The sequence below is a fragment of the Vanessa cardui genome, chromosome 13 (genome assembly GCF_905220365.1).
Source record: "Vanessa cardui chromosome 13, ilVanCard2.1, whole genome shotgun sequence".
Taxonomy (NCBI): Eukaryota; Metazoa; Arthropoda; class Insecta; order Lepidoptera; family Nymphalidae; genus Vanessa; species Vanessa cardui.
The window spans coordinates 9,765,427-9,776,258 of record NC_061135.1 but is presented as its reverse complement, the minus strand read 5'-3'; the positions used below and the strand labels follow the sequence as shown (position 1 = coordinate 9,776,258).

At 33.3% G+C, this 10,832-nt stretch overlaps 1 protein-coding gene across 1 annotated transcript; it reads left to right on the top strand.

Moving 5' to 3' along the window:
- Nucleotides 1–3,413: 3,413 nt before the first annotated feature.
- Nucleotides 3,414–7,764, top strand: LOC124534664 (cytochrome P450 6B6-like). The gene is made up of 2 exons (XM_047110640.1): nucleotides 3,414–4,951; nucleotides 7,032–7,764. The coding sequence occupies exons 1-2, from the start codon at nucleotides 3,589–3,591 to the stop codon at nucleotides 7,208–7,210; spliced, it is 1,542 nt and encodes a 513-aa protein (XP_046966596.1). The 5' UTR covers nucleotides 3,414–3,588; the 3' UTR covers nucleotides 7,211–7,764.
- Nucleotides 7,765–10,832: the final 3,068 nt, after the last annotated feature.

Below are 10,832 nucleotides of genomic sequence, written 5' to 3'. Positions count from 1 at the left end.
AATTTGCACCTTGTAAAGTGTTAGGCGATGGGCCGACTTGAAATACTGTCTCGCCTTGCTGAGCACACCGAGCTTTTTTGAAACCAATTTGGCTTTGCCTTCCAATTTACCGCGGAACTGAACGAGGCTCGAAATATCAACGTCAAGTATTCCGATACTACCTGTAGCGGCTATCGGGATGTTCTCAAATCGTGATGATACGACAATGGTTTTTTTGTAGCGGTTAACGCGTAAACTTGCGTCTTTTTGGGGTTGAAATGGACTAAATTTAGCCCGCCCCAGTTCTTCTTCAGGCTTCGTTTAATGAAGACTCAATTTCAGAGACAAGTTTGTTACGGTTTTCTTCGACGTTTTCCCGAGAAATATTAGCGCGGCCGGTGTATAAGGTGTCAACGGTACTGTCGTCTGCATAGCAATGAATGTTCTCGATTTGCAACAAATCATTAATATGCAGAAGAAAGGGTGGGTGATAGAACGCAGCCTTGCGGAATACCAGCATTGACGAATTTTAAGTCAGAGCATGCACCGCCGACAACGACCTTGATGCTCCGATCTGCCAAAAATCTGGTAATCCAATTGCATAATTTCTCGGGAACCCCATAGGAAGGAATCTTCGAAAGAAGCGACTTGTGCCTTCGCTATGTCCAAGCTCTCTGCTAATGCCTCACCCTTGCTGTCAACTGCTTTAGCCCATCTATGAGTAAGGTAAACTAGAAGATCACCGACCGACCCCGACGGAAACCGTACTGGCGGCCGCTAATCAGCTGGTTCTCCTCTAGATACCGCAGGAGCTGGCAGTTAATAAGGGACTCCATTATATTGGAGAGCAAGGAGGTGATGGCTGTAGGCCTATAATTGGACGGATATGAGCGGTTGCCTTTTTTAGGGATCGGATGCACCATAGCAGTCTTCCAGGAGTTCGGGACAACGCCTAAGGCGTAGGATTGCCGGAAAAGACGCGTTAAGACCGGTGCCAACTCGGGAGCTCATGTCCGTAGCACGATTGGAGGGATGCCATCGGGTCCACTCGACTTGTGAATGTCAAAGGAAAGAAGTGCTTTCCGAACTACACTTTGCCGAAATTTAACCTCCGGTATCGTCGTATCACACTGAGGGATTGATGGTGGTGACTTTCCTCGGTCATCCAGAGTCTAGTTCTACGCGAAGAGAGACCCTAAAAGATCGGCCCCTTCTCCTTCGCGGTATGGGCCAATGACTCACCGTCCCTGTGCAAAGATGGAAAGGAAGGCTGACAGAAATTCCCTAGGACAGCCTTGGCGAGAGACCAGAACGCACGTGTTCCTGAAGGGAAGCGCACCAGTTTCACGCCAAGTCTGCGAATGAACTTCGACTTCGCCTGAGCAATCACGTTTTTGAAGGACCTAGAAGACCTAAATCTCTTAAGAATCTCTACGGTATAAGTGCTTGGATGCTATTCACTGAAAATATCTTATGGTTTTTACAGTATAACTATCATCAGTACGATAACGAACTATTTCATATGAATACATCATCCTTTTAATAATGGTTGAGTAAATTATGCAAGTCACGTAATTTACTAAATTGATGTGTGCGCATATTATTAATAATGCATCTGCTACTGTGTCTCTTAATGGACGGTAAATTGTATATAATTAAAATCAAAATAATTTGAGACGTGATCAAGCTATTCCGTTTTTTACAATGATGTTCTAGTAAACTGATATGTCATTAATGCGCAAAAAGTGTAGACTAGAAAACGTCCTAATTGGGACGTTTGCCTTTAGTCGTTTTCATCGTAACTATGCCAGTAATACGTTATAATGCATCATAATTATGTAGTAATACGTTTTGCGTAATTAAAACATGTAGTTATCCCTTTTACTTATTGTTTTGATCAAGTTATCCTTTTTACTTGTAACGAAATGTAAAATAAACGGTCGCCGGTGCGGCACACTTTTTTCTGTTGTTTAGTACCCATACTACATACATACATAACATATCTGTTTATTAGAATATCATTGGTTTTTTAAATAAGTTTTAAGCGGTTAAGAGATGACACACCAGAATGATCTTTATTCTAATAAGCATTGTTGTTGTTTTTCTAAAAAGTAATGTAGAGATACATTCACAAATTCTGATTGACGCTTAACTAATCTATTTGACCGATATCATAATCGCTTTGTTACTTTGGATATTGTATCGTCTGCTCAATGATAAAAACGATTATGCATTTGGTACTCATTGAAGGAACAAAAAATTGTGATATTTTTATTAAGTGTATATTAAATATACAAATTAATGCAAAACGATACAACGAATGTCTATCTTTTACGTTTAATGATTATTTCATATAGTAAAAAGTACTCTAAAAATGTAATTAATAGTTATCTACGGATATATTCGTTTATATAATGCTTGTAATTTTAAATCGTGTTCTGGCTTCGGTCTAAAGTCTGAACTGCTATAAAAAGTAAGAATGTAAATACGTATTATTATAATCGTTTTATGACTAAACCTTCTTGATTACATATTTTTTTTATTAGCTGGTTTTTTATTCGACTATAGGTGAACGTTTCAAATAAATACGTTTACCTCTGTAGAGAACGTACGACGTATAGTGAAGTAAAATTTCGTATTTTAACAAATTACTCAAATTTATTAATGAGTTAGGTAAAATTTATATTTTAAACAATCGGATTTTTTAGTACGTAGATCTTAACACCTTTACGAGTTTGCTACTATTTTCAAGTTTAAAAACACATAACTATTAAACAAAATTTAGTAAAATCATATAAAAAATCAAAACAAAACATATTACGTCTTCCAAATATTTGTATTATTAGTCTCATAGCACAAATACGCAATAACTTAACGGTTTTGTGACGATGGCCATGTTGTATGAGGCTTATTTTATATTTTATACCTATCGTGCTTGGTGGTGAAGATCTGATCTCAGGATCTGAGGCAGTAACGAACTAGACCCCGAAAATATAAACACTTAAATACGGTGTATAAAGTACATAAAGTACATAACATACAAGTACATTTTAAATTCGTCCAGTAGATATTTACATTTAACTGCTACTGTAACTTTTATTGAATGAACTTTTGAATCTCAGAAATATTAATACAATGTTTATACTTTAAAAATACTTATAGACTACTAGAATTAAGTTCTATAAATTTATACTTTGCATCGCATTATCTCTTATTTTTATGAGTGATTTTAATACGATTATCTCTGACAACAAACTGATGATAATATCTAAAAATACAGCCTATCATTTTCTTACATTTATAACTTTATATCAGACAGACTTATCAATTAACTTTAGACTAGCCAAGTTAAAATCTTATCTAATTGAAGTACGCATCAACACATTATCATTCGCTACATATTATGAGTACGCGTTATGATTCGCTATATATATAGTCGTTTCCGACGAGGTCTGTGATCAACTTAGTATACTTGAGTCCGCGCTTGTGTTCGCGCGCTCCCCACTGCTATTTTTATTCTACACTAGTTTGTTGTTGTATTTATTCGCCTTAAGACTTCAATCGTATAATAAGTATAAATTTTGTGCAAGTCTTATTTAAGACAACAACATGCTCGCGGTTATAATAGTGTTGATTGTGGTTTTAGTTCTATACTTATACGGGACAAGAAACTTTAAGTACTGGGAACGAAAACAAGTTAAACATGACAAGCCAGTACTCTTTTTCGGTAACAATACGAGAAATTATTTAATGCAACAAAGTGTATGCCAGCTGGCAGTGGAGATGTACTGGAAGTATCCAAATGAGAAAGTGGTAGGCTTTTACCGAGCATCTCGTCCTGAACTTGTTATACGGGACCCTGATATTGCCAAACGAATACTCACAACAGACTTTGCTACCTTTTATCCTCGTGGACTGAACAGGAATACAGATGAGATAGAACCTCTGCTTCGGAATTTATTTTTCGCAGACGGTGACCTTTGGCGGTTACTGCGTCAGCGCATAACGCCCGCCTTTACCAGTGGTAAACTAAAAGCTATGTTTCCACTAATTGTGGAACGAGCGGAACGACTGCAGGCCAGGGCACTCAACGCCGCTGCCGGAGGACAGGAGATCGACGCACGCGATCTTATGGCACGATACACCACTGACTTCATTGGCGCCTGCGGCTTCGGACTTGATTCCGACTCACTCAAAGAGGAAGACTCCGCTTTCAGAAAACTTGGTGCTACTATATTTCAAGCGGGACCTAAAGAAATTTTTATCGTTATTTTAAAAGAACTCTTTCCCCGTATTTTCAACAAATTAAAACTTATGACTCGCGTGGAAAAAGGAATATATCAACTAGTAAACGAAGTCCTAAGACAAAGAAACTACGAACCGTCTGGTAGAAACGACTTCATAGATCTTTTGCTTGAATGTAAGAAAAAAGGCACGATTGTTGGTGACTCGATAGAAAAAATAAAACCAGATGGAAAACCAGAAATCGCTACTTTAGAAATGAATGAGGATCTCATGGCGGCTCAAGTATTTGTCTTTTTCGCTGCTGGTTTCGAAACGTCGTCCTCAGCAACCAGTTTTACCCTACACGAACTAGCTCATCACCCTGATGTACAAAATAAGGTACAAGAGGACATTGATAGAGTATTGGAAAGGTATGATAACAAATTAAGCTATGACGCCATAAAGGAAATGCATTACCTAGAATGGACATTTAAAGAAGCAATGAGAATATTTCCTTCACTTGGTTTTTTGATAAGAGAGTCTGCTAAAAAGTACACTTTCGAAGATATAAATCTAACCATTGATGAAGGAGTAAGAGTAATAATACCTATTCAAGCAATGCAAAACGACCCTAAGTACTTTGATAATCCGACTGAATTCCGCCCTGAAAGATTTGATCCGAGTAATTTTAATATTGAAAACAAATATGTTTACTTACCATTTGGTGTTGGACCACGCGCTTGTATTGGTAAGTCTTGCGATATCACATTGAAATATTAAATAAATGTATATAACTACGCAAAAAATATGTACCGGTTTGGCTACGAATCGTCGCAGTTAATCTCAGGTGTTGTAGTATCTAGTATTATTTTATGATATAGTTAGCTGGATGACCAAACGGGCTATCAATTTCAATCATCACCAATGTGCCACCAACTACGGGAATTAAAAAATTACGTCCCTTGTGTCTGTAGCTGCAGTGGCTCACTCAGGCTACAAGCCGGAACAATATTGAATAATGCTGTTTGATATTAGACCATTTGATAAATCGGTGGTACATGTCCAGAAAGGCTTGCCAAAGCCCTATCGACGAGTAACCAGTGTTACGTATTAATTATTACTTAAAATACTTAATTTCACAATGATAATGTAATAATGTTATTTCAGTTATTTGCAAAATGTTGCTGTTAGAGAAAAAAAAAACCGCAAAATTTTAGGTATTAAAATTATTGTCAGTTTTGGTCCATAAGTTTTCGAGATAGAGTCATTAGGCGTAAAATGCAAATATTATCAGAGCTTGCCGAAACTTGTTTATGAAGTCGTAAAATAGCTCAAACTACAAAAATATTGTCTACCTCGGTCTATTGTTATCTTTATGATGCAAGGTGGGGAAGGGCTCGGGTAGCAAGCAGATGAACAACGATTGGAGAATTTTCTGACTGATTTTAATGTCAAAATTACTATATTAAAATCGAAACTTCATTTTTTTCAATTCGCATCGTGACGTGATGACTCTGACCTTGCGTATTAAAATCGGAAGCGCCAACGCTCGCCTCCGCAACTTCGGATTGTTTATACTATGTACCCATAGTAATATGTGCATTATCGCATTTTTCTGAGGAACATTTGGCTTGAAACGAAAATAGAATTCATCAAAAATTTATTAATTTTTCAAGGCCTACAACTTTTGTAACAAACGATTTCCTCTAATATTAATATACAATTACAAAGGATGTAAAAAACATAAATCATTTTTTTATAAATTTGACCTTGAATATTAAATGTGCGGTTATTTTTACTATCATAATCGATATTAGAACACAAAAAAATGTAATGCGTCGGAGGTATCGGTTAACGAAATAACAACTTTTGACTTTTTGACTTTGGGTTGCAAGTTAAGAAGTATTGTCATTATTATATATAATGTAATATCAATATTATATTATATATCATATTAAGGCAAATAATGAGCATCAATTACAAAGCCTAATTCCAAGGGTGGAACATTTTTTGTTAATTTGTTCTATTACATTTAATATAGTTAAAGGTCAATCAATATAAGGCAAGAGTATTATTTTTTGTATATTATAATTACAATTTATGATTTCAAACAATAATAAATGATTTAAAAAGTTCAGTCGTCAAAATGGCAACGCTGGCAATATTGATCACCGCTACAGCAATTGCAGTAAAAACCTGCTCGTAAATAAATAAAACAAAATTTATTAAACAATACAAAACATTGACAGGACAATACGGTCATGTGTTAATATATAAAATTTATAATATTTATGTATAATAATATACAAATATTTAATTCTTTGCCATTCACGGATAGGTTCTAAGAAACGCAAAAAAACATTATTTTCTACCAAAAAATTGTCATTAATTGATGGTATACTTGTAATCATTTAATAATTAGATATATAAATAATTGTTGATAGTCCGAAAAGAAATGTAAATACTGGACTATATTTTTAAATCTAGAGTTATATATAGAGTTAACTTCTTATCATTTATGATAAGTTTAAGGATATACAATTGTAAAATTATAATGAAAATAGAATGCAAACATCGATATTTTGGTATATTTATTAATCATTTTAATTCACAATTGCAATAGGCGCATACACTACAATTTTATAAATACCAAAGTTTATTACACTAATTTTAGTCGTAAAACTCACGACCTGACTTAGAAATTGCTTAACAATTTGGGGCCATACCATTTTTTGTCAATATCCTTTAAAGAGTATTTTTTAATATCCTATTTGAATAATGTTTATTTTGATTGGATTGATATAAATCGATTTGTGTGTTTCATCCAGGTGAGCGACTCGGCCTGATGCAGTCGTTGGCCGGGCTGGCCGCAGTGTTGTCACGTTTCACCGTGCGACCAGCACCCTCTACGATACGGCACCCAATAGTTAACCCCACCTCGGGTATCGTACAAACAGTGAAAGGTGGCCTGCCACTGTTGTTCCTAGAGAGGAAGGCTAGAAGCTGAAGGAAGCTTGGTTCGCATAAAAAAAATATTCTTCCATTATAATTAATTCCTGGATCTATCACGCATTCATCATGAAAAATATTTGTGATTTGGATTAATAGGAACGACATTTCGTGAAAAAAACATCGTGTAGAAATGGTATAATTATAGAGTACCTACTGTACCTAAAATAAGACAAAAGTCGTCAACTAACTAGGAACATTGTACAGAAAAATATTTTTCATATTCACGATGTTACCACTTAACATACTTAGTTAGTTGATGTGTAGACTCGGCATATTTTATTTCTTAAATATAACAGACTATTTACCAAATATTTAATTTTCCATATTTAAATTTTTGTTAACAGAATTTTAGCCTTGAATGATTCCAAAAAAAATATATCCCGTCTAAGAAATATTCCTTAGACAAAAATAAGTTAACGATTATTGTTTATTTTGTATATTTTAAGACAGAATCAGTTATATTTTTAAGTGTAAAACAAAAGTAATAAACATATGTATATACTAAATAGTTTAAGTACAATTAAATAAAGCTAAAAGGTATATTTCTTATATGTTTGTTTTATTTCCTTGATATGTAGGTATTTATAAAGTGTGAAAATAATTTAATATTTGTGAAAATATATAGGAAATAAAGTCAAAATAGAAGTGAGTTAAATGAGATATAGCATTTTCAGTTTATTTTTAAAGGCAAGCAAATATTAACTATAAATTAATAATAAATATTATTATAAATTGCAAATTGCCGTGGATCGTTGTTTTTGCATTTACAACGTGTGAACGAGTTACGAAAAAAAAATATTATCTAAACACATATATTATTATAATTTTATGTATATAGATAAGATACTTTTTTATGAAATTAACTAGCTATTGTACAGCACAGCTGAAGCGTATCATTATAATATAATATACACAAATTAAAAAATTATATCACTCATATAATACGCGCAAAGATAAGTCGGCTAGCGTTGAGTTTGCTTTATGAGAGATAAGGTGTGTGATTATGAAGTTTGCACTTCATAAACGATCATACTCGTTATATTAGTGACATATAAAGCGACTTCAATTAATAAACAAACATAGTTTAAAATGGATAAATATGCGAAATATATTTTTTTGTGTATTTTCTACATTACAGGCTATTTTATCTTAATCTAGCTTAAGCCGACAATTAAGCCACTGTTGTTGTGATGTTTGTATAAATATAAAACTCTGGAAAATTAAATAAACTTGTTTTGGGTAAAATATATTATAAATATAAATATAAATATGAGACAACATCACATACATTACTCTGATCCCAATGTAAGTAGCTAAAGCACTTGTCTTATGGAAAATCAGAAGTAACGAAGGTACCACAAACACCCAGACCCAAGACAACATAGAAAACTTATGGTAATCTACATCGACTCGGCCGGGAATCGAACCCGGGACCTCGGAGTGGCGTACCCATGAAAACCGGTGTACACACCACTCGACCAGGGAGGTCGGATATTATTAGTCTACTTATAAACAAATCAATCTTAACATTTTTTTATAAGATACGTTTTGATTAGAATCGCTATGCAATAATAGTAATCTATTTAGTCCATTTATTTAATAATCAATATTAATTGCCCACGTATTGCATAGTTGGAATGAAAATTTTAGTTCCAGGGGCTTTCAAAAGGCTCCAAAAACTATTACAGACGTATAAAAAAAATTAACAAATATAATCAAGTAGGTACTTGCCTGTTATCGATAACTTCTGTATACAGAAAAATAATCAAAAGTGTTGTTTATTTTTATCACAAAATATCAAATCTAATCACAACAACACATCAATTCATTTTAAAAATGTCACGGATATAAGTTAATTGCGTTTTACACTTTGAACAGTAATTTTAGAAGTAGTAGGTATATCAAATGAGATATTTAAAAAAGGAAGTTTATTTCATAAATTCAAGTAGGTACCTATTCACTATGGTATCCCTAATCATAACAATCATAAAAATCGAATATTACTGGAAATATCAAGCGTCAAGATGGCGCTACATGTTCAATAAATCTTTAGTAAGTAATTATTTATCCTATATTACACATCAAAATATTCGCTACTAAATTAATTTGATTGGAAAGTTCCGTGCATGTGTCAGGTATATTTGCTGTTTACTAATATCGCTGAGCCAAAATTAATTCAGATCCTTATACATTCGATCATGATTGTGTAATGAACACCTATCCGTCCATCCAAACGTTCGCATTTATAATATTAGTAAGACATTTCAATGTCGGATTTACAGAAAAATTACTACTTATAAGTAATTTGGTCATGCTGTTTACAGCGGACTTTCGTTAATAAGTGTTACCCTCTCTGGGATAACAAAGTCTTTGAACTCCTCGTTGTTCTCCCTTAGGGTTAACAAAAAAGTACGAGTTGTCTTGAAAATATCAGATTTATATAAAAAAAATGGAAATAAAACGTAAAAACAAATGACGAAAAGATAATTAAGTAGATTATTATTTATTTTTATATGAAATAATTGTATAGAAATTTACGATTTTTAAAACACTAGAATGGAATTGTAATGTTGTTAAACAAGGCTATTACGTCAATACCTTGTAGCGAAATTTAAAAAAAAAAGCGCTCGTACATCTGCGAAGGTTGCGTTAGTGAAACAATTTCTGAGACTGAAAATCTGCCATTTTTGTTATCAATTATTTTTTTATTTAAATAATTAATGTTACTGTGAATTATTATTTGTCCATTATGAAGTCGAATAGTTATGTGCATATTCTTTTAAAGTCATTTTGACCTTTGGTCTGTGAGACTAGTTTGATAAAAAACAGCTGAAATTTAAATAGAGCCTTAAAACAACAGCAAAACATTACATTTGTATTGATTTTGCGGCGTTATTGCAGCAATAATTTTTGGCGTGAAAGGTGACAGACCTCGCGCATTCCTACGTATTCAGGTTGCTTGACCGCTGCCGGTTTTCAGTCAATTGACTCTCCACCAAATGCATTCTGTGATTAAGGCAACATGTGTTACTGATGTCAGTAGGTAGTAATTCATTTTTTGTATGAATTTATTGCGGCGCAATTCTGATACTAAATATACTACAGAATGTCTTCCAACCATCACAGCTTAGACAACACAAACCACTATGCCCCGAGTTTTAAATCTGTAATAACTTTAAAAAAATCATTTATTTTCCGTAAAAAGCCATATCGATCAAATAAATGCACAATGTATTAAAGGTTTTTAATTAGGATACGAATAAATGCTGTAATGCTTAAAATACGTTGCGCAATTTTAAAGATCTAAGCATACAGACAGATAAGCGACTTTGTTTTGTAGGTACTATCTAATGATAATGAGATAGTGTTGTATATCGATAGTTCACTATCGACACTCTTTCGATATTGATTCTGTCGATAGTATTACAAAAAAACATTACTTTTAACTTTTAGTATCTTATAGTTTTTTAAGATCGATAGTCAGTTATTTTCGGTAGAATGACTTTCTAAAGATACTGTATTTTTATATAGCATCATAATAACTTTAATTATATTTGTTTTTAAATTAATACATTTAGAGCATCTTACTTTGATTATGAAAAAATCATTAGTGTAAT

Excerpts from the sequence above, each read along its gene's own strand:
- LOC124534664 (XM_047110640.1), top strand. The coding sequence starts at position 3,589 with ATGCTCGCGGTTATAATAGTGTTGATTGTGGTTTTAGTTCTATACTTA. Across the intron at positions 4,952-7,031 it reads TGGACCACGCGCTTGTATTG|GTGAGCGACTCGGCCTGATG; the intron begins GTAAGTCTTGCG and ends TGTTTCATCCAG.